The sequence below is a fragment of the Daphnia pulicaria genome, chromosome 10 (genome assembly GCF_021234035.1).
Source record: "Daphnia pulicaria isolate SC F1-1A chromosome 10, SC_F0-13Bv2, whole genome shotgun sequence".
Classification (NCBI taxonomy): Eukaryota; Metazoa; Arthropoda; class Branchiopoda; order Diplostraca; family Daphniidae; genus Daphnia; species Daphnia pulicaria.
In genome coordinates, this window is record NC_060922.1 from 7020705 (window position 1) to 7043605 (window position 22901).

At 39.9% G+C, this 22901-nt stretch overlaps 6 protein-coding genes and 1 long non-coding RNA gene across 11 annotated transcripts; 6 read left to right on the forward strand and 1 right to left on the reverse strand.

The window, feature by feature from the left end:
- The first annotated feature begins 2489 nt into the window (after positions 1 to 2489).
- LOC124314747 (lysosomal aspartic protease-like) lies at positions 2490 to 4864 on the forward strand. Its single transcript, XM_046780093.1, has 10 exons — positions 2490 to 2568; positions 2940 to 3011; positions 3081 to 3207; positions 3292 to 3415; positions 3481 to 3799; positions 3880 to 4005; positions 4091 to 4145; positions 4240 to 4341; positions 4428 to 4520; positions 4582 to 4864. Exons 2-10 carry the CDS (start codon positions 2947 to 2949, stop codon positions 4753 to 4755), a joined length of 1185 nt encoding a protein of 394 aa, XP_046636049.1. The 5' UTR covers positions 2490 to 2568; positions 2940 to 2946; the 3' UTR covers positions 4756 to 4864.
- A 589-nt stretch (positions 4865 to 5453) lies between these two features.
- LOC124314750 (lysosomal aspartic protease-like) lies at positions 5454 to 8219 on the forward strand. The gene is made up of 8 exons (XM_046780096.1): positions 5454 to 5612; positions 5730 to 5856; positions 5942 to 6065; positions 6153 to 6471; positions 6543 to 6668; positions 6749 to 6905; positions 6993 to 7085; positions 7167 to 8219. The coding sequence occupies exons 1-8, from the start codon at positions 5554 to 5556 to the stop codon at positions 7332 to 7334; spliced, it is 1173 nt and encodes a 390-aa protein (XP_046636052.1). The 5' UTR covers positions 5454 to 5553; the 3' UTR covers positions 7335 to 8219.
- Positions 8220 to 8552: 333 nt separating this feature from the next.
- Positions 8553 to 13061, forward strand: LOC124314644 (cholinesterase-like). Its single transcript, XM_046779897.1, has 14 exons — positions 8553 to 9667; positions 9742 to 10004; positions 10099 to 10245; positions 10311 to 10461; positions 10530 to 10664; positions 10736 to 10812; positions 10879 to 11046; positions 11113 to 11314; positions 11381 to 11568; positions 11640 to 11826; positions 11894 to 11999; positions 12071 to 12266; positions 12328 to 12443; positions 12511 to 13061. Exons 1-14 carry the CDS (start codon positions 8866 to 8868, stop codon positions 12647 to 12649), a joined length of 2877 nt encoding a protein of 958 aa, XP_046635853.1. The 5' UTR covers positions 8553 to 8865; the 3' UTR covers positions 12650 to 13061.
- A 741-nt stretch (positions 13062 to 13802) lies between these two features.
- LOC124314686 lies at positions 13803 to 16135 on the reverse strand. Of its 2 annotated transcripts, none has more exons than XM_046779984.1 (5): positions 15672 to 16135; positions 15394 to 15597; positions 14495 to 15333; positions 14298 to 14423; positions 13803 to 14043 (listed from the first exon to the last, which is right to left on the reverse strand). In XM_046779984.1, exons 1-5 carry the CDS (start codon positions 15934 to 15936, stop codon positions 13828 to 13830), a joined length of 1650 nt encoding a protein of 549 aa, XP_046635940.1. In that variant the 5' UTR covers positions 15937 to 16135; the 3' UTR covers positions 13803 to 13827. The 2 variants fall into 2 exon arrangements, with proteins under 2 accessions (XP_046635940.1, XP_046635939.1); XM_046779983.1 differs by having other exon boundaries at positions 13803 to 14049.
- A 107-nt stretch (positions 16136 to 16242) lies between these two features.
- LOC124314901 lies at positions 16243 to 17199 on the forward strand. 2 transcript variants are annotated; one of them, XR_006911301.1, is made up of 6 exons: positions 16243 to 16257; positions 16314 to 16469; positions 16529 to 16722; positions 16784 to 16871; positions 16935 to 17039; positions 17107 to 17199. It is a non-coding gene; the product is annotated as an uncharacterized LOC124314901 (long non-coding RNA). The 2 variants fall into 2 exon arrangements; XR_006911302.1 differs by having other exon boundaries at positions 16336 to 16469.
- A 2-nt stretch (positions 17200 to 17201) lies between these two features.
- LOC124314871 (vacuolar protein sorting-associated protein 33A-like) lies at positions 17202 to 18313 on the forward strand. Of its 2 annotated transcripts, none has more exons than XM_046780285.1 (4): positions 17202 to 17401; positions 17474 to 17600; positions 17662 to 17829; positions 17905 to 18313. In XM_046780285.1, exons 1-3 carry the CDS (start codon positions 17239 to 17241, stop codon positions 17801 to 17803), a joined length of 432 nt encoding a protein of 143 aa, XP_046636241.1. In that variant the 5' UTR covers positions 17202 to 17238; the 3' UTR covers positions 17804 to 17829; positions 17905 to 18313. The 2 variants fall into 2 exon arrangements, with proteins under 2 accessions (XP_046636241.1, XP_046636242.1); XM_046780286.1 differs by having other exon boundaries at positions 17662 to 17820.
- A 472-nt stretch (positions 18314 to 18785) lies between these two features.
- LOC124314656 (transitional endoplasmic reticulum ATPase) lies at positions 18786 to 22607 on the forward strand. 2 transcript variants are annotated; one of them, XM_046779919.1, is made up of 13 exons: positions 18786 to 18882; positions 18954 to 18995; positions 19276 to 19381; positions 19444 to 19807; positions 19876 to 19958; positions 20033 to 20267; positions 20324 to 20457; positions 20526 to 20939; positions 21005 to 21275; positions 21347 to 21595; positions 21688 to 21812; positions 21870 to 22186; positions 22250 to 22607. In XM_046779919.1, the coding sequence occupies exons 2-13, from the start codon at positions 18979 to 18981 to the stop codon at positions 22341 to 22343; spliced, it is 2409 nt and encodes an 802-aa protein (XP_046635875.1). In that variant the 5' UTR covers positions 18786 to 18882; positions 18954 to 18978; the 3' UTR covers positions 22344 to 22607. The 2 variants fall into 2 exon arrangements, with proteins under 2 accessions (XP_046635875.1, XP_046635874.1); XM_046779918.1 differs by having other exon boundaries at positions 18798 to 18995.
- Positions 22608 to 22901: the final 294 nt, after the last annotated feature.

Genomic DNA, 22901 nt, shown 5'->3' on the forward strand with positions numbered 1-22901 from the left:
GAATAAATTTCGACTGTGTCTAACAGGCTGAGACTTTAATAGCGAATCAAATTCAAATATAATTTATAATTTAAAGAAAAACCATAGAAAAGGAAACAAGTTATGTGCAGTGTAGAGGGATTTGAAATGGCATTAGAAAAACGTCAAAGTCCGTTATCTCTCATTTCTTTCTCTAATCTTTTCTTCATTCCACTCCTTTATAACATCAAGCCTTCTCCGACAGAGCCTCTATATATACGTATACGTACAGGGCGGGAAAATGATTATTTTAATTCGGCACGATTACACGCGTTTCTTCTCTACGGAGCTAATGCCATGAGCCAGCCAGCGCCCATTTTTTCTTCTTTCCCTTTTTTCATTTCTACATTTTGATTACGCATTATAATGCAATGCTTTTTAAAGCTGCTGGGGTCTTTTGAAGCGCAACATTTTCGAATGGGAGGCCTCTTGTCCATTTGCATTTCGTCGTCAGAAACGACGAGCTATAGCGACGGCCGAAAGCCAAAAAAGGTATAAATAAAATCCGAAAAATATAGGACACCGAATAATTCAAGGAGAGGCTGTCAAACACATCAAACGCTTCGAAAAATTTCTAAAAATTAACACGACCCAAAATCTCCAAACAAATTTAACTAAATAGCGCAATAACTATAGCGAGAGCGGCAGCACTCGATTTGCATTGAAAGTTGTCCAACGGGATGGTTACCTAGAGATATAAATATTATTCTCTGCATAAATGTAAATTACATTTCAGCTTTGTCCATACATGGAGTCCTTGAAAAACCTCGTACAAGGTATTAGAGGGAGAAACTCTTTTGCGCTCTTGACACCGTCTGTATATATACATAGAAGACGGCGGGCTTACATTATATAGTATTACACAACACACCAGCGTACTGTATATATTACTATTTATATGGGATTGCGTCTGGACTCTCTCATCTGTCGATATAACCCGAGCTACACATAACCGGCAGCAAGACGACGAGGCCAGAATCGGTTATAACCCTGATGAAGTGAGATTCGTGTTGTTCGTCCATTCAGCATCACAAAATATATAATTTTAACCAAGGTTATATTCTCCGTTGGGGGGGATTTATTTTTATTATTATCAAGTCCCATCAAGTCCAGCATTCTTTGAGTTTTGGGCCATTTTTATTGCCGCTCAGCTAGACTGCTGAAATGCGTTTATTAGTCGAGATGGAACTGCTGGACGAGAAGAAGAAGAAACAAAAAGGAGGTCGCCTTGGTTGTTGTAGCCTATTATTGTGTGCTGGCCGCAGACGAGTTTGGCTATATAGATGGTGTATAATCAAAGTTGGATATATTGGGAGCACAAATGTAAACCGCCGACTGACGTATATGTTTTTTATTTATCGAGCTCCGTTCGACAGGGAATGTGATTAGACTGTCGAGAAAGAAAGAAAAAAGGTCTCAAACCAAAACAAAAAGGTCGTCCAGCAGGTGGGACTCGTGTATATACTATCACATAGAAGCTAGAGCTAGAGCTACTTTATATATCGCGCCGAGAGATAAACCAAACAAAAGCTGGCGATGAAGTCTGAAATAAAATGTACACAAATGGAATTTTTTTTCCTTTTTTTTAAAAATACATAACAGTAGTTTTAACTCTATATAGAGCCTATATAGTTAAAACAGACGAATTATAATCACCTTTCTATATTATTCGACTATAGGCTCTTATGTTTATTAGTATGGGCTTGGACATGAGAGTGACAGCCCAAGTAAGGTCATCTATCACACGACTCTGTAAAGTGGTTGGTTCGGTATAGTAGTAGCTGTATATTTCTGACGTCATCGTCAAAAACCCTTTCTGAAAAAACACAAGTCGAAAGACTTTCAACTGGGCCGCGCCCTCCATAAATTGATGGCTATTAATTTGTCCGAGACTTATTTGGAGAAAATGTGCCGTGTCGAACGAAAACCCAAATAAACCTTTTTTTCAGGAGAAGAGAAAATTAATTGAGGACATAAGTTGATTGTTTATAGGGTTCAACGGACGGAAATTTCCATAACTATTGAGTGTGAGATATAACAACCGCGTCTGATGGAAGAATTGAATCCAATTAATTCAATCAACCGAATCTTAGCTCTAATTATCGATTCAAATTAGTTGCTATACAGTCAAATCAAGGGCCAAAGGTGCCTGGCAACAACAAGGAAGAATAATTTTATGACGCAAACGTTATATTAGCTTATACAGGCCGAATGATTGAAAACGAATTATGGACAATAAACAAACATTCAGTTGTAGATATAGATCGCTCCATTTCACTCGGTGATGAGACGTGCTGATAAAATTTGACAGTCTGGGAAAAATCCAGTACATCATCCGGGAGTTCGTGATGAACTTTAATACACGGGACGATCGAACGATGAGTCTATCTTAAGGGGCTAATATATTCCCATGTTACATGTTCAATATAGGAAAGCGGATATCGGATGATAGCGCGCTGTGATCTGGTCTTATCACATTGTCCTGATGGAAAATAATAAAGCTTCGCTGGACGTGTAAACTGACACTTATCCTCTTTGGACTACTCTCAGGTAAATAACTTGTCGTTTTTCATTCTCCGCATTTATTAATTTTCTATGCGCTGCATTGAATTAAGGAATTCATTTGAAATAATTCCTCCAGAATTCCTCGATCAATAACGCAATATTGATTATTATTTTTTAAATTTGCGGTTTTATTGTGTAAAAGAAATCTTGAATGGCGAATTATTGCGTCACTACTAAAGACGATATTGACCGAATCAATTATTTTGATCCCACTCGAATTCCTATAGCTCTGTCTATAATATATTTGCTTAGTTCTCGAGAGAATCGAGGATGAATACTCCGCTATTGAAACATTCTTTCGCCTATAAAACGCCTGCCAATGTATAATAGACGTTTAATCTACCGATTTTATTTAGAAAAAGGATGAAGGTCTCCGTCTTCTTGATGCTGCTGGCACTGGCCGGGTTTGCGGCCGGCAAAGGGCTTAGGTAAACATTTACACAAGTTTAACCCAATGAAAAGACGTAACTGAAACAGCACTTGACATATAATAAAAGGGTGCCACTAAAGCAGATGGATTCTTCCCGTAAGACCATGAAGGGTCTTGGTCTTGCCTATGAGAAAGTGCAACGCCGATATGGCAGTGGCAAGTTGATTTCAGAGCCACTCACCAACTACCAAGATGTATATACAGTCAAATTATAGTTTACAATAGAAGCATATAAATCAAATCTTTGTGTAATATATTTTTGATTAAACATGATAAAGGCCCAGTATTTCGGACCGCTCACCCTGGGCACACCCCCACAGGAATTCAACATTATTTTCGATACCGGATCGGCCAATCTTTGGGTTCCGTCCAGCGAGTGCGCCTCAACCAACTTGGCTTGCAGTAAAACTCAATACATTAAAGTTAAAGAAAAAAGGTTTTTTAAAGTTAATTCATTTTTTTAAAAGGAAATCACAATCAGTACAATTCTTCGCTGTCGAGCACCTACACGCCCAACGGAACCGAGTTCAGCATCCAGTATGGAACGGGCGCCATGACAGGGTTCCTGTCGACCGACGTTTTGGGCATCGCAGGTGCCCAGGTGATTGACCAGACCTTCGCCGAAGCCGTTGAGGAGCCCGGTGTCGTCTTCGTGGCTGGCCGTTTCGACGGCATTTTGGGCATGTCTTATCCCAGCATTTCCGTCCAGGGCGTGGTCCCCATGTTCCAAAACATGCTGGCCCAGGGCTTGGTCGATGAGCCCGTCTTCTCTTTCTGGCTCAACAGGTTCACCATCATTTTCTGATTAAATATTTGATTGCTGGAAATTCCAGCATCAATTCGTCAAATATTCATTTGATTGACAGGAACCTCAACAACCCGGAAAATGGAGGCGAAATCCTTTTCGGTGGCACCAACCCGACTCATTACGAAGGAGAAATTACTTACGTCCCTGTTTCACGTAAAGCCTACTGGCAGTTCTCTGTCGATGGGTGGGTTCAAATTCATTCGACGATATTATTGATTATTATATGTTTCAACCCATCATTCTCAATTTCAACTTTGAAATGCATATAGGGTGAACCTGGCCGGCTACGATGAATATCCGTTCTGCAATGGTGGCTGTGAAATGGTATGCATATTATACAGTTTCTGCTAGTCTAGCATACGTTCCTCCCCGGCCATATTATATGTAAAGTTACAGCTAGTGAACTTTTCCCCCTTAGATCTCCGATACTGGAACTTCTTTGATCACCGGACCCACCGAGGAAATTACGCTGTTCCACAAGCTGATTGGCGCCCAAGTCAACATTGTTGGCGAAGGAATTGTACTAAGCTACAGCACTGCAGGAAAATAATCGCGGAAAATTTATTGATTAACGTGAAATGTTTTTTTCCTTTTTCTTTCTATTAGGTTGACTGCAACGAAATTCCCAATTTACCCGCCATGACTTTCACGATCGGTGGCAAACCGTTCGTCCTGGAAGGAGTTGATTACATCATTCCGGTATGTTCTTATAATTGTGTTTATTTACGAATGATTTTTATCATTGATTTGATTGGCATAGTTCGTCGATACTACCACCAACGAAACCTTGTGTCTGTCGGGATTTCTGGGACTGGATATTCCCGAGCCTGCCGGACCCTTGTGGATTTTGGGCGATGTCTTTATCGGCAAATTCTACTCGGTTTACGATTTCGGTCAGGACCGCATTGGTCTCGCCGTTTCCATCGACGAATGAATCGATTAAATTAACAACAACTTTTGATCTACTCTCCATTGCCCCCGCCGGTTGTTTCCAGTCCAGTAATATTATTATTATTGTGCGGAATAAATCACTATTAACCGTTCATCAGTCAGCTTTTATTATATTGCCTTGATTTTTCCCTTTCATGAAATGAATAGGTTTCCATAGTTGAGATTGATAAAAGGCCAGCATGTTTACAAAAAAGATGGAATACGTGCTTGGCTGTTTGAAGGGCATATACAAGCTTTTTATTTGCACAATAAAGATAAGCAGAGATGGCTGATGAGCCTGAACAGTTTTTGTGTCTCTTTGTGTACGCGTCGCTGGCGATTGAAATAAGCGATTGATTTCCCATCACATAACGGGGAAAAGGTAACATAATCGATATAATAGCTTTTTTATTTCCAAAAAAGAGTTGCCTCTCTCATTAAATGTTCCATATAAATATGGTCGATGAAGATGTAACTATAATAGAAAGAATATACGTGACCCCGGCAAATGTAATAACAGCTTATAATATTAGTTAACAAATTAACTATTCTAAAGACAAACATCACGCTCGATAAGAATAGAAACAGTAACGAGATTATACAGCGCTAGCTTGTTTACGTCAACACGCAAAAGAAAATAACACACGAGATCGATAAGATTGTATAGCCTACATAGTATGTTGCTTGATTTCGTTATTCTGGGCTTTTAAATGTAGAAGCTAAAATTGATTAAGCGCCAAAGAAGTCAGTTGATTCCTTCCTTACAGACGAGAAATATATTTTGTCTTTATTTGTAACGGAAATGAAGATTTTCGTTTTATTCGCTCTAGTTGGTTTTGGCGCTGCCGCAAAATTGCTCAGGTGAAAATACAAATAACTTAAAAAATAAAATTATTTATGCTTTCTATTTGATCGTGTGACCAAGCAAATAATCACGTTGAAATAAATTTGGGGTTGGGTTATGTAATGTGCAAACAGCATCCCTTTGGAACGACTGCCCACGGCGCGCAGTTCGATGAGCCTCGTCCAACGGTCGATGGAACGAACGCGAAATCGTTACAGCAGCGGCAAAATTCTTACGGAAGACTTGAGAAATTTCCAAGACGTATAAAATAAATGAATTGGAAAACAACATAATTCGACTGAGCTGGATTTGAAAATCTCTTTTTTTTTTCTATTTTATTCAACAGTCTCAATACTTTGGTCCAATCACTTTGGGCACTCCTCCGCAGAATTTCACCGTGATTTTCGACACGGGATCGGCCAATCTTTGGGTACCGTCCAGCCAGTGCTCCGAAGATAATCTTGCTTGCAGTACGGGATAAGAAAAATGAATTATATACTTGATTAACAAAACTTCCTAATTATTAATCATAAAACACCCATTTCATTTGACACCAGAGGTTCACAATCAGTACAATTCATCCTTGTCCGACACCTACAAACCGAACGGAACCGAGTTCAGCATCCAGTATGGCACCGGAGCAATGAACGGTTTTCTGTCGACAGATATTCTGGGTGTGGCCGGCGCTCAGGTGATTGACCAGACGTTTGCCGAGGCAGTTAACGAACCGGGAGTCGTCTTCGTCGCTGGCCGTTTCGACGGTATTTTGGGCATGTCTTATCCCAGCATTTCAGTCCAGGGCGTGGTCCCCATGTTCCAAAACATGCTGGCCCAGGGCTTGGTCGATGAGCCCGTCTTTTCTTTCTGGCTCAACAGGTATATAAAACATGTCTATATACATCTGCATTAATGGTGGCCCATAATCGATTAATTAATTTGATTGGCAGAGATACTAGCGATCCAACCAATGGCGGTGAAATTGTCTTTGGCGGCACCAATCCCGATCATTACGTCGGTGAAATCAATTACATCCCAGTCACCCGCAAAGCATACTGGCAATTCCGAGCCGACGGGTTCGATCTTATATTTCATTTTTTAAATCATTTCTATATTTCTATTTTTATCAAATATTGATTTACGTATTTAAATGCAGATTGATGATTGAAGGCATTCCTGAATATCCGTTCTGCGATGGCGGTTGTGAAATGATTTCCGATACTGGCAGTTCTGTCATCGTTGGACCAGTCGAAGAAGTCAACCTTCTCAACCGACTCCTTGGTGCCGTCAACATCATCAATGGAGAAGCTGTCGTACGTTTCTTATATATGCCTCCAACATAATTCATTCCGATAGAAATGAATCATTTGGCTTTATATTCCATTATTACATCTATACAGATAAGTTGTCTTAGAATTCCGTACCTGCCTCCTATTACAATCACCATTTCCGGATTGCCCTACACTCTGGAGGGCGAAGATTACGTGCTAAAGGTATGTAACAAGACTCAAATAACGCAATTCAAATTAATTTTACCATGTACTATTTGTTGGTGGTGGTGGGGGATAATAAAGGTTGACGATCCCACTACCAACACCAGCACTTGCATTTCTGGATTCCTTGGACTGGACATCCCGCCGCCGTCTGGCCCACTGTGGATCTTGGGTGACGTGTTCATTGGCAAGTTTTATTCCATCTATGATTTCGGAATGGATCGAATCGGACTCGCTACTGCCCGTTAATTGCCACGCCCATTTTTCACATCTTATCATAAATAGACAAACTGAGGGTATAAATAGAAAACAATATCTAGAATAATAGATGAACTTCTTTTCGGCAATAAACAACTAAATAAAGCAACCAATTAATATTTGACTGCGTACATAATTAGCTGACCATCAATAACACTGCCTAATTTTCAATTAATTCAATTTGGGTTTACGCATAAGAATTCACGAACTGGACCGTAGGATAAATTGCGATAACGCGCCAAGAGCCGCTTTTTATTTTCAAATTTCTTGTGCATCGTCACCCCATCTAGCGACCAATTTTTTCTCTTCTTAATAAAATTAATTTGAAAAATTCACTTCAAGCTCACCTTTTTGAAAATAAAAAGGGCGGAGTCAATAAAAGTCACGAGTTGCTTGCTTCAAATTGACGATTATGACTTTTAAATTTGCCAACTGTTTTTTTGAGGAGTTCCGGGACTAAATTGTTGCACCAAAATTCGAATCTAAAACGGCTGTTTTGATTATACAAATATATTTAGAGATAAGGGTTTCAATCAAATCAGAAGATTAAACTTCATTTGATGACATCAGCACAAAAGCTTTAATGTCATTGCCATGACCGCTATCTTCTTCGTACTATCTTTCAAAACCAATTGCAAAAGTCGTTGACCAATCGTTACGTAACAAAGAAATGCATACTTCATTTGAAGATATTTTCATTTCAATTCAAATCATATCGCGCGAAATTTAAAAAAACAAATACAAAATGTCCGTTCAGTTTGATAGGAATTTAGTCGTTGGAATCGCCCCCTCGCAAAAGCGTTCAAACGTGATCCGCACCGGAATCCTTATCGCTACAGCAGTTGCTCAAAAAATGTGAAACAATGCCCACAAGAAGAAAAAAGGACGACGGAAGTTGGTGTAACTATATAGACACCACAGGTCAAGTGCGAGGGGATAAAAATAAGAAAAAACAAAACTGGTTGGGACGCGACTAGTAGAAAGTTGATAAAAGCAGAATGTAAGGGCGGTCCGCTTTTGCCTACAGGTACATAAAAAGAGGAGGAAGTTGTGGGGCTGGAATGGGGTGATGGTGGTGGGTGGAAATAGCTGACAATCGTCGTTTCGTGAACACCTGAGGGAAAACGGTTTCGGATTGGAATCCGCCGTTGTCTATAGGTAAAACCGTGGCCGACGAGTAGAGAATTGCCTTTTACAACAAGTTTTTAGAGTCGAGACGCTTGGGGAGTGTACACACACACACACAGTTGCTGGCTTTTCTCCTTTGCTCAAGTTCAGTTTTGTGCTGCTGCCTGGACTATTGTTTGTGTTGTTCGTTTTGATATACATTTTCCCATCGAGGGGGAAACATTGGCTCAATTATTCTTTTGTTTTGTTCCAATTTCTTCTATTCTCTGAATGCGTGAAAAATCGTTCAGTTTGTAGAATTTGTTGGGTTTGTGTTGGACGGGACGAAGGAAATATGTGATTTGTGATTTGTTTCTCCAGTTGGCCTGAACTCAATCAAGACAAACGAAAAAAAATGAGGTTGTGTGAACTGCTGAGCGTTACTACCATCTGGTTAATGGCCTGTTTTTGGAGTAGTTGGGTGAACGCTCAAACGACGGAGCACACACGCCTTTATGGAACGTTCAACGTCAATCGTCAGCCCTATAACGCTGCCTACGACGATCCCCGCAATCGCTATTCATCAAGTAGCAGCAGCAACAGCGGTGCTTACGGGTCGTCCATCAACAATGCGAGCGCAGCAGCAGCCAACAAAGACACCATCTATTGGGAACGGACTCGGGAGCAATTGAGAAATCAACAGGCCATCGCCAACACGGACCGCTACAGTCCCAACTGGGGATCCAACGATCGCGTATCCGAAACGCGATACGATTCCAGGGGCAATTCGGATCCATCCAGGGCCCAGGGCTACGATCCTAATCGCCAGTCTCAGAGCACTGCTTCCGGCTACGGGAATAATAATCCGAGTTACGGCCGCTATCCCAGCTCAGATTCACGGGGTTACATCGACGGACGCAATCAAAACTACGATAGCAAAGCTCTGTTCGATTCCAAAGTTCCCAGTTTTCAAACGGGAGGAGGATCGGTGCCCGCTTTATCCAGCGGCAGCAGCAGCAGCCTGGACCAGGACAGCCGAGGATCGCAGTCGAATTGGGAGCGTGAGAAAGAACGGGAGCGTGAGAGGGAGCGTGAACGGGAACGTGAGAGGGGTTTGGATCGTGACAGATCGTATTACCTCAACAGCCGCACTCGGGTCAACACCAATCCCGTCAATTCCAATTACGGACAGAATAATCCGCGAACTAAACTCCCAGGTAATTTAGTTTAATTTCTTCTTAATGACTGACCGAATCTATTTTAAAAGTTAACATTTTGTTGACCCCAATAGGTTGTGGTGTTTTTGACGAATGGCGACCGGATTTGATGGGAACGTGTCGGCCGGATTACGCGTCCAACGTGCAAGAAAGAGACATTTCCGTCACGACTCCGTACGGAAGAATCCGGGGCTTTTACGTCCACCTTTTCGACGGGCCGGGAGTCCCGATCGGCGACCGCCCAGGTGTTTACCACAACGGGAAACTCTGGCGAAGAATCAGCACGTTTCTCGGCATTCCTTACGCCACACCGCCCGTGAACGAAGGCAGATTCAAGGTGACAATTACTACTACAACTACACGGATGCACGGAATTCATTCAGCGGAAATACATTAAATTTCTTTTGGCGCCCAAATTTTCTATTTTATAGCCACCACGACCGAAAAGAGCCTGGAGTATTTGGGACGCCATCGATTTCGGCCCAGCTTGTCCTCAACCCGTTCAATACGTCGGTGCTTCCAAAGGTGTCCGTTACATGAACGAAGATTGTCTCTACCTCAATGTTTTCACGCCGACAGTAAGACCATTTTCTTCAATCAAATCAAACGAGGTTCTTGATTGTCATTTAAAATTCTTAATTAGACTGGAGCCGTGCCAGAGAAATACCCGGTCATCTTCTACATTCACGGCGGTGACTTTGAACGCGGAGCTTCCAACACGTTCCCGGGCCACATGTTGGCAGCCGTCGGTGACGTCGTTGTTGTCACGGTCAACTATCGCCTGGGAGCTTTGGGTACGATTATTTACACGATTGTGATAAAATGCTGTGGCACTAATCGTTTGATTGCAAACGTTATTCAGGATTTCTCAGCACAGCCAACGAATATTCGCCTGGCAACTACGGAATGTTGGACCTGACCATGGCCCTGCAGTGGGTCTACGATAATATCTACGCGTTCAACGGCAACAAGGATTTGATCACCGTTTACGGACCAGGTATATAACAGTCATTGCTCGAGTCATTTCACATTTGTGTTACATCTTTTTCTTTCTTCAAATTTTTATAGGCGCTGGTGCTGCTGCTGCTGGCCTACTTGCCATAACACCCGGTAGTAGCCATATGGTGCGACAAGTTTTCGGTCAAGTAAGTGATCACATCATTTTATTGCGCTATTAGTATACCGTTAAATTATGGCTGTTTTTAAAATAGAGTGGATCTCCGTTGGCTGATTGGGCTGCTGTTCAGGATCTCTTGCGAGTGCAAAATACAAGTCGGGTTTACGGTGAACGACTGGGCTGCTTAGTCGACCAATCTCACAAACTTATCGAATGCTTAAGATCTCGTAGCTTTGAAGAGCTGGGCAACGTCCGACTCAACGTAAGACACAACTCAATTATCTAACTTAAAATTTGGCGTTGATGAATGATCAACTTTCGTGAGCAGCCGGATGTCGGGACTTGGCCTTGGAGTCCCGTCGTTGATCGGGAAATTCGCAAACCTGCGAATAATTGGTACGAAGGTTGGGAATCGAAAGATTGGGGATTCCTTCCCGACATTCCCGAAGAATTGATACGAATGCGGAAATTTAATCCCGGAATGCGCTACCTTTCGGGAGTTACGGCGGATGAAGCGGCTTACGTCGTTTGTGAGTTTTTAATTTCATTCTATATTTTTCTTCTTTGTTATATATTGACTTAACATTATTACTCAGATAACAACAAAAGCCTCCTGCCCAATTTCGAAATAACCGAACAGTTTTTCGACATGAAAATTCGTGAATACATTCATCGCTACAACTATACCTACAATCCGGACGGAATTTATCGAGCCATTAAGTACATGTACACTTATTGGCCCGATCCCAAAAACACGACTCACATAAGAGAGGAGTACATCAACGTAAGTGCAAATTTCAACAAACGTCAATCGTGACTAAATATGTTCTAATAATATGTTTTTCAATTTATTAGTTCATGTCTGATGCACTCTATAAATCTCCGAGTGACAGTATGATCAAAATGATGGTCGACAGTGGGGTGCCAACGTATTCTTACGTCTTGAATACATCCATCAACGCATTAAACTATCCGTTTTGGTCGAGAGTGCCACACAACATCGAATATTTCTTCCTAACTGGCGCGCCATTTATGGACCCAGGTAATTTGAAATAATCCAGCTGAATCATTGATAAAATTTGACATCATCTCGTTTTGGTTTTTCGCAGAGTTTTTCCCAGAAGATCTCAGAGTAGAACGTAAGCAATGGAATGAAGACGATCGACGCATGTCTGAATTCTTTATGAAAGCTTTGTCCAATTTCGCTCGCTACGGGTAATTTGATTTTATAACGCTGCCATCAACTTTTCTATCAAGATTTAATTATATTTGTCACGAATTTTTAGGAGACCCACGCCCGTCGCCATTTACAACATCAACTGGCCAGAGATGCGTCACGGGTGGCTGCAGTACTTGAACTTGAATCGAACAGACAATTCGACGTTAGAGTTCAATTATCGCCAGCAGGAATGCGCATTTTGGTCGGAGTACATGCCTTCCGTTGTCGGGGTGCTTCTGCCTACCTATCGGCCATTCACAGAGGTGATTTTTTTTAAATTCAAACATTTACTAATGGCCAATAAATAATCGATGAAATTTTTAGTATTGGTGGGAGCCCAACACTCCTATTTCAGTGGCCTTTTGGTCCATTGCTGGCGTTTGCATCATTCTCCTTATGGCTGCTATTCTCTGCTGTTGCCTATGGCGTGGTGCTAAAAAGTGAATTCAATTATTCCAATTTCAATTGCTGATTGATATTAACATTGTCTTATTCACATCTTTGTAGGGCAAATGACAAGCTGCTGGCCGAAAACTACATGGGAGACATGGTGTTGACGGAAAACATGCATACTGAATCTAAAGATTTCAATGGGGATTTTCGATCTGATAAACAAAAGCTCGATCTCCCTTCAACTTTAGTTTAACACATATCATTGGTTACATGAATTTTTTTAAAATACGAATCATGCTTTGGTTTCGTTTGTTTTCGTCCCTTCATTCTTCTCTACCTCCAGAGTACATTTTTTAAATTTCATACAAATACGAACAAGGACCAAATTTTGCGAGAGTGAAACGTAGTGGACCAATTAAACGGAATTATATGATTAGCGAAGCGAAATCGCTGCCTTGTTTCACACATACAACGCCATTCAACGCCAACTGTGAAATACGATGCAGAGTTTTATAGAAAATTTTCTTATCCCACATTCCCGTCAAACGAAATATCTGATTTCTCTCGTATAAAATGAACAATTGTGAAAGTACGCTTTTTTTTTTTTAACTGATAAAATGACATATGGGTTCATCGGAAATATAAGTTAAGTTTTAGAAAATGAATGTTCTTTTTCAGATTATAGTTATTTTCCCCTTCATATATGAGCGGATCATACATAGGGCCTTATTAACGGTAACAGTTAATGCCGCTATGGTTTATCTCGAGCATTAGTCATCACGCCTCGTAAAACAATTTTTCGGTTATTTTCTTTTATCAGTAAGACACAGCAGGATTGGTTGGCCAAATCGTTAGTGGGGCTTACCCAGTTTCACCGGCCGTCTGTTGTGATGAGACATTTTTATTGCGTAACTAGAAATGATGTCAAGCGAGCAGAAACGTGCTAAAAACGTATTTTGAAAAAAAATATGTCATTAGAGTCGTTTCCTCATAACACCTGAAAACTTTCAGTACAAAACACTAGTCCCTGAGGGTAGTACTTGTACTACCAGAAGGCATTAAAGTAAATGCGGGTGTCTGGGTGTGTAGGAGGGGGAGGGATGTGGGGGGGGAGTGTACGCTGTTCTGGGCCAGGCCATGGTTGTTGATATAATGGTTCCCACTGTCTGTGTTATAAGGTCCCATAAGGCAGCTGATTTTTTTGTGATCTTTGGTTACTGCGACAGCCCCGCGACCTGGTGTTGGAAGGGTGGAAGCTTACACTGAAACAACACAGAAATTTTCTAAGTCCCTCGTAAACAAATCAGAGCTATGCGTACTTTGCGGCTTTGCGCATCCGTTAAACAGATTGATTGACGATTTTCTAATTAAGATTAATTTCAGATGATAACAATAGATTTCATTGGTTCAATTTATAACTTGTAATGTGTATTAACGGCAGTCAGTGGAGCTTAATAACTTCCTTATGCTTTCAAGACTCGGAAGTGGTAAAATTCCATTTGCTTTCAAATGTCTATATGTCTTGCTGCTTTTAAGTCGAATTTGAAGACAATGCATCAAAAATAAAGGGTCGTAACGCATTCCTTTCTTACAGTTATCTTTTCCCGGTTTTGCTTTAGCTTTGTCCATCATAGTTTTCACGATTAACTGTTCCTGATAGAGATTTGAAAAATCTATTAATAAACTGATATATGATATGGTCTTTAGTAAGTATGGAATGTCATTGTCAATCGTCTGGAATATTATTTTTGAATAGTCTTGCGAATAAGTTGGATTTCACAAATGTGAGGGTTGGAATAAGGAATGATATCTCTATCGAAATAATTGGAAAACATTGGTCAAATAGGGAAGCATACATATAGTCTAGTCATGAGGTAATTAAATTAGTATTTCATTGTTACCGTAGGACTCAGGCACTTTAGTTTTTCGTCAAAGTTATTCTTTTTCTGTTCCTTAATCAATTTTTGGTTTGTAATAGTCAAAGTCTGCTTTTCTTTTTCTAAATTTGACACAATTCCAGAGACCAACTAAAATTACAAATAGAAAATATATTAATAGTAATCGTATGTTAATTTATGAATAACAAAAAAATAATTACTTTTCCTTGTTGGAGAATTCTTCTCATTGCTAAATTTCTCTTTTGCTGTTGGTTTTTCTTTTGAATTCCTGTCCTCTCAGCCTTAGAACCTAATTGTTTCTTGCGAGTCATCAGATATTTCTTAAGGAATTTGCAATTCAAACAAACATTGTTTTCAGTAAGTCCTGTGCACCGGTTAGATCGTATGATTTTTCCGTCTTTCACAGCGCTACATCGGGACGTCACACAAACATTCGCTAGTGATAGTTCAACAATTCCATCACACACATTGCTTACTTCCACGGCACCAATAATGTTAGATAAATCTTCAATTACATTGAAATTAGTCTTAACATTACGGGGAAATATTTGTTTTCCATTGAGGAACAATTCCACCTTATTCATGGAGACAACTGAGATTGTTTTTATTACAATTTTGCGATCTGGAGAAAATGAATGACTGAAACACACGAGGGTTTTGTTAACCTTATCTTCTTGCCACATCCACGAAGAGGAAGGTAGTTTGACTCTCGCAATAACATCAGTGTATGTAGCTGGGTCAAGGTATCCTTCCATTTCTGTCTCCCGTGCTGTTTGTTCTGAATTTTCTTGTAACATTTCTTCTGTCATTTCACCCGGTGCTCCAATCAGTTCATCCACTTCCATATCATTTGGTTCAAAGTCTACTCTCAATTGAGATTCAGATTCAGATTGTAGTTCTTTTTCAGGTGGAATGTGTAGGAGTGTTTCAGTAGTAGGTTCCTGGAACATGTCTTCTGTTGTTACACATGGTAATGCCACAGGTTCAGCTGCTTCCATATCATTTACTTTTCCTTTTTCAGCGTCAAGTTGGTGTATAGCTGTAACATAACATGTCATGTTTTTAAAAAATATCTTATTACACTTAGTTTTTAATTTACCTATGCTATTTGACGTTGACTTCTTTGCATGTGATGGGATCAATACATTGGTGTTGTTATTCGACAAAAATGATTGATTGTCCAACTGCAGCTTAGGATTAGCAGCTTTAGACTTTGCTGTTATATTTCGATATGGTGACTTAAACCTATCACTGTGAACATACTTCTTTGCAGCAGGTCTTTCGAGTACGCTGACATCATTTCCTGTTAGAAACATACAGAATTAGCAGTATTAGTATAACTTAACATTGTCATGGATAATTAAAATTTGAGAATACCTAGCAATTTACTGGGCCGAGCACCTGATTTTAATTTCCATTTCGGATAACTGTAAAACACGCCTTGAATTTCTCTCCCTTTAAGTATGTCGTTCTCTTCAAAATGAATACTGCAAATTCTGGACTGGCAAGTGAGTCCTGGCTTTTTAATAATTTCCTGCCAGGAATTTAGACACAACTTCGGTGGATGGAAAAACGCAAGACTTTCAATTTCTTTGTTATAAGAAGATTTACAATTAAAAACGAAACATGGTTTGCGTGTCATTTTACATTAATCTGCATTTCCGCCATTAAAACGTGAATTCTTCGTTTCTGCAGTAAGCCATTCAGTTAGAGATTGTGTGGGCAGATGGCAGCACTTTCGTAGTAACCATGCCCTGAGGAAAGATCATTGACGGAGAACTTTCAATTTTTTTCTTATGGGACCTTATAACACAGACAGTGGGAACCATTATATCTACAACCATGGGCCAGGCTTCCAGAACCTTTATTTAGAATCAGAATAAATTTATAGAAATCTAAACTACTGCATCGATTTTCTTCAAACTTTTTGTGTAAACTTACAGTAATTTATCTCAGGTCTTAGGTAAGTTTCAATTCATTTGGTAATACAAAATTTTATTTAATTTTATGCGGATTTAGTCATTAGCTTTTTGTGACTTAGGACAACCACAAAATCCATTAGGTTGTCTGTTGACAGTCTGTTGATGTCTTGTTCAGTAAAAATAAATTTCGTCAACAGTTTTGTTATTGTTACAGGATATTGTTTCTCTTTTAGAGAAGTTCAGTGGAACAAAGGTATTTTGGTGTGTGCTATTCCATTTAAGAAATGTACGTAAATTCATCAATTATGCTAGGCAATATTTTGGGATGAACAACTCACTGGCCCCATTGGTTTGGTGGCAGAATACAGTTTTCTTAAGGAACTAGATGTTGTAAAAATGTTCCAGTTAAAACCTGGGCGCTTGCCTTCCATATCTGTTAAAAATATACTGTTCATCACAAGACCTGAAGTTGAGCTGATGGATTGTATTGCCGATAACTTGCACAGGTATGAATAATCTACATATTTTAACTTTAAATAGTCAACAATAAGTTAATTTACATTTCAGCGAAGAAAGCCAAGGACATTCTGCTAGTAAGGAATATCAGTTAATTTTTGTCTCCCGACGAAGTGCAGTATGTGAACAGCGGCTCAAGGTTGGTTAAAGTTACTTAAATCAGCGAAGAAGAAATTGTTGACAAAATTATTACTTCATTTAGGACAAAGGAGTGTATGGAACTCTTACTTCTATTGATGAACTGCCTGTTGATTTTTTCCCACTAGATAGTGATGTCATTTCAATGGAACTCGATAATGTTTTCAAGGTATTTATTTATGAGCCAAACTTTGAAAGGGATTGCTTGTCATCAATTTCTTCAAATTTATTCTCAGGATTTATATGTTGACAATGAAATCAGCTCCTTACACCAAATTGCTCATGGGTTAATGTCCCTCCAAAGTTTATAAGGCATTTTCCCCAACGTTGTAGGTAAGGGGCGCCATGCCCGTAACGTATTCGAATTGATGACTCGAATGCGACGTGATATTGGGGTAGACTGTGATCCCCCCATATCTCCGTTGTTCGACACTCTCATGATCATTGATAGGACTGTAGATTTGATAACTCCTGTTGTCACTCAGTTGACCTATGAGGGTCTTATCGACGAATTCTATGGAATAAAACATAGTAAGAAAGTATTGTTAGCTTCTGAGTAAAACAATTATTTTACTTGCATTTTGTGGTTTCATTGTTATTTAGATACAGTCAAGCTTCCAGGAGAACATTTTCAAGCCTCATCACATGCGGGCCAGTCACCTCGCTCTGATGGTAGCTCTGTTAAATCTGTTGTTCTAAACTCGGCCGAAGAGCTTTACGCTGATTTGAGGTGAAATTTTGAATCAGACAAATTTTGCTTCCGACAGTTTTAAAGTTATTTATTTTCGCAGGGACAAGAACTTTTCAGCCGTGGGTACTGCACTCAGTCGCAAAGCTAAAGCTATTTCAGCAGTAGCCTGGATAACGCCATTGTTGCATTTGGAGGTGTTAAGGTTTCTGCATTCGCACGCGATAGTGGAGAAATATTCCTAGACTCCTTCGATGATTCGGTAATCATGGTAAGTTTAAACTCAATAATATTTCTCCAGCAGTTTTTTTCATCGGGATTTTTTTTTCTTGTGTATTCTCTTTAGATCAACCCGGATATACCTGATGAAAGGGAGCTGAGGGAGTGGCTTAAAGACAATCAGTAAACAAATCCTTTTTTACTGATTGTCTGAAGATATTAATTACTTTACGTCCTTAAACATCGACTGCAGCTAATTGCCTCCATCTTTTTTCTCGAATTGTTGCCTCCATCTGTTTCCCTGAATTGTTGCCTTGCCTCAAACTTTTTTCCTAAAATATGGCTTCGATCTTGTAACCTGAACTGTTGCCTCGATGTTGTACCCTGAACTGTTGCCTTTTTACCTCAGCCCTTGTGATGGAGAAATTGGGCCACTGTCTGAGTTTAACTCAAGAATTTACATTGTTTATTATTTTATTTCGTAAATGATACAGAAAAAAAATCCAGGAAATTACAATAAACAAAATCTTACGAAATTCCTACATTTTAATTGTTTTGAAAATATAAGCAAAAGCTTTTAACTGATATCTTGCCCGTTAATACCCGAGGGCGAACCTGGAAGGGTCTTGTTAAACGATTTCCCAATGGGGATTCTACAACCTCCCTTCTGGGATTATTAAATTAAAAACCAATTTTTAAAAAACCCCAAAAACCCAAAAACAAATCGGTCCTAGAGGGATTAGTTGGGCGTGCAAAGCAGCAAAGGGCCAGGAGGCCAGCAAAGCAGATTATAAATTTATAACTAATTTCCAGTTATTTTAACGAATATGTTTTTATTCGTATGTTGATAAATAAAAACGGCGCATCACAAGGAGATTTAAATTAGAAAATATAAATGCGCTTTGAAAAAATATAAATTTGAAGTTGGGTGTTAATTGAGAAAGTGTTGCAACCTCTGTGATTCAGCTGTATTGAAAGCTAGAACAGGGATTTTTCTTGGTGTGGCTACATTGCTGCAATCCGGCAGTTGAGGGAATTTTTCCGTACTGCATCGTCGTGACGAGGGGTAAATTCATTCGGCGGTTTCAACTCATACCAGTCGCAGGTGAACACGTCGAGATCAGTTCGTTTTTTGAGCCATTCGTAACCAAAAACTGTCATTGCTTTCATTAAAAGAGTTATCGAATAAATCAGCATCATCATGGCAGAACCGAAAGGGTAAAAATTCTTTTTATTTCGAGTCTTATCCCACTATAAGCTGGGATAAGTTTCAGTTGCCGACAAAACAATCTAGAATCTTCCTTATGATAATTATTTACGATGTAACAAAGTCATTGTCCTTTAAATGTCCGACTTACGTCTGATTGATTTATAATTGAATCAACCATTTTGTATTAGTTCAAGTGATTCATTCTTTGCTTTGGATAACAGATATATTTTTTTATGGTTAATTAAGGCAGTTCTGTGTTTACTAAGTAAATGTTTTCTTTATTAACAGGAATGAAGATTTGTCGACAGCTATTTTGAAGAATAAGGTGAAGCCGAATAGGCTTCTAGTCGAGGAGGCTGTAAATGATGACAACTCTGTTGTTGCCATGTCCCAGGTACATTGAATTTGTGTGCAGTCTGTTGAATGTAATATCTTAATAGTTTGTTTGGATTAAAGGAAAAAATGGATGAGCTACAGCTCTTCAAAGGTGACACAGTTCTACTTAAGGGGAAGAAAAGGAAAGAAACTGTGTGCATTGTCTTGTCTGATGAGTCTGTATCAAATGAAAAGATCAGGATGAATCGTGTTGTCAGAAACAACCTGCGTGTCAGGTTGGGAGATGTAGTGTCGGTTTCCCCATGCCCTGATGTGAAGTACGGCAAACGAATCCATGTTCTGCCAATTGATGATACAGTGGAGGGACTCACAGGAAGTCTCTTTGATGTGTACCTGAAGCCATACTTTTTGGAAGCATATCGTCCAATTCATAAAGGCGACATATTTATTGTCCGCGGAGGAATGCGTGCAGTGGAGTTTAAAGGTAATACCAACTTTTGTTTGGTTATAGCACATCCTTAAGTAATACTGGTTTTTGTACTTGAAAATTAGTGGTTGAAACGGACCCTGTTCCCTATTGCATCGTCGCTCCAGACACAGTCATTCATTGTGAGGGTGAACCAATCAAACGAGAGGTATGAATGATCAATTACTTAAACAAAACAAAATAGATGCAGTAAAGTTTAAAAATGGAATATTATTCATAAAGGAAGAGGAGGAGGCTTTGAATGCTGTCGGTTACGACGACATTGGAGGTGTTCGTAAGCAATTGGCTCTCATTAAAGAGATGGTAGAATTGCCTTTGCGTCATCCCCAGCTTTTCAAAGCGATTGGTGTGAAGCCACCCCGTGGTATTCTACTCTTTGGACCTCCTGGTACCGGTAAAACACTTATCGCTCGTGCTGTAGCCAATGAGACCGGAGCTTTCTTCTACTTGATCAATGGTAAGAAAGGTTATTTGCTTTTGATATAGTTTCAATTAACTGATGAGCGGTTTTAGGTCCTGAAATTATGAGCAAGTTGGCTGGCGAGTCCGAAAGTAATCTACGTAAAGCATTTGAAGAAGCCGAGAAAAACTCACCTGCTATCATCTTCATTGATGAGTTGGACGCCATTGCTCCTAAGCGTGAAAAGGTAACAAATAATAATACTAGCATTTAAAGAGAAATGGCTTGTTAACAGAAATGTTCGATTTATTATAGACCCATGGTGAAGTAGAACGCCGTATCGTCTCCCAGTTGTTGACGCTTATGGATGGCTTGAAACAGCGATCACATGTAATTGTTATGGCTGCCACCAACCGACCCAATTCGATTGATGCTGCCCTTCGTCGATTCGGACGCTTTGATCGCGAAGTTGATATCGGTATTCCAGATGCCACTGGGCGATTGGAAGTCCTGCGTATTCACACCAAGAATATGAAACTGGCCGATGATGTCGATTTGGAACAAGTTGCCGCCGAAACACACGGCCACGTTGGTGCCGATATTGCTGCATTGTGCTCAGAAGCTGCACTCCAACAGATCCGAGAGAAAATGGATCTTATTGACTTGGAAGAGGACCAAATCGACGCTGAAGTCCTGGCATCCCTGGCCGTTACTATGGAGAACTTCCGGGTATGTTGATTTTTAAATGCGTTAAACATACATACAGCAATTTTCATTCGTGTTTTCATCAACAGTTCGCTATGGGCAAATCAACGCCTAGTGCCTTACGAGAGACCATTGTAGAGGTGCCCAACGTTTCATGGGAAGACATTGGTGGTTTGGAAGGCGTCAAACGCGAGCTTCAAGAGTTGGTCCAATACCCGGTTGAACATCCAGAGAAATTCCTCAAGTTCGGCATGACCCCTTCTCGTGGTGTTCTCTTCTATGGCCCACCCGGTTGCGGTAAAACGCTGTTGGCTAAGGCTATTGCCAACGAGTGCCAGGCCAATTTCATTTCTATCAAAGGTGTGTAAACAAAAAATTTAGATTAATTCAGTTAAAATTTCTTCAATCAAAACTATTTTTATCTGTATTAGGTCCCGAGTTGTTGACCATGTGGTTTGGTGAGTCTGAAGCCAACGTGCGAGACGTTTTCGACAAGGCACGTGCTGCTGCTCCTTGCGTCTTGTTCTTCGACGAACTCGATTCCATTGCTAAAGCTCGTGGTGGAAGCTCTGGTGACGCTGGAGGAGCTGCCGATCGTGTCATCAACCAAGTTTTGACAGAGATGGACGGTATGGGTGCTAAGAAAAACGTCTTTATCATTGGAGCGACGAATCGTCCTGGTAATTTTAATTTTTGTTTGATATTATTCATCTTTTATCAATGTCATTGTTACACAATGAAATTCACTAATCTGTTTACTTTTGATATTTAGATATCATTGATCCGGCTGTATTACGTCCTGGTCGTTTGGATCAATTGATTTACATCCCTCTACCTGATGAGAAGTCACGGGAAGCCATTTTAAAGTCTAATCTTCGAAAGTCCCCTCTTGCTCCGGTAAATATTCATTGATATAGTCCGTTGGAACCAATCTAAATTGATATCTATTTTTAGGATGTGGATTTGATCTATATGGCTAAAGTTACGCACGGTTTCTCTGGTGCCGATTTGACTGAAATTTGCCAACGTGCATGCAAGTTGGCTATTCGCCAGTCTATCGAAGCCGAAATCAGAAGGGAGAAAGAACGCGCCGCCAATCCTGATATGGATATGGAAATGGAAGAGGAAGATCCAGTTCCCCAGATTCTGAGGTCGCATTTTGAAGATGCCATGAAGTTTGCTCGTCGTTCTGTTTCAGACAACGATATCCGCAAATACGAGATGTTCTCACAGACTTTGCAGCAATCACGTGGTTTTGGCACTAATTTCAGGTAAAAGATAATTCACTGCCAGACTTGAATGAATAATAATAATAATGAATGCATTTTTATTAGATTCCCGAATGCACCAGCTGCAGGTGGCAGTCAGCCTAGCGGAGGATCTGGAGGCAACTTCCAAGATGATGCGGATGATGATCTATATAGTTAAGTAAAATACCTAGGGCGGGATGCTCAGAAACAGCGGGTTGAACCAAGAACGGAGGCTGTTTGATGTCACGCAAATTTTTCCCCATCTTGTTTGTCCGTACGTCTAACCTTTTCGTTCAGTCGATCATTTAAAATCGAATTCATTTGTTTTGATGGAGTCACCTAGCTGATTGGCTTGGAGAAGTTCCAGATTTTTTTATAACCACGAAATTGCCGAACGTACATTCGTGTATTTTGCGAAGCCTCAATAAAAATTCAATCGATATCTTCTACGTTTTTATTCTATACATCTGGGCATTATCATGTGCAATAATAACATATTGCTCCATGAAACATTGGTGTAAGGGTAAACAATCATTGTTTGGCCTTGTTTGGCACCTTGGCATTAGATACAAATAAAAATCTGCTTCCATTTTTGTTAGATAGATAGAACATTTACTGATGTAATGTTACTATGTAAGACAATGTTAGATACGTACGTATATCCGATTTTTGAACGATTGTTTTATTATGCGTATAAAACAATCTACAATTAATTTTAAATTTTGTGTCTAAACTA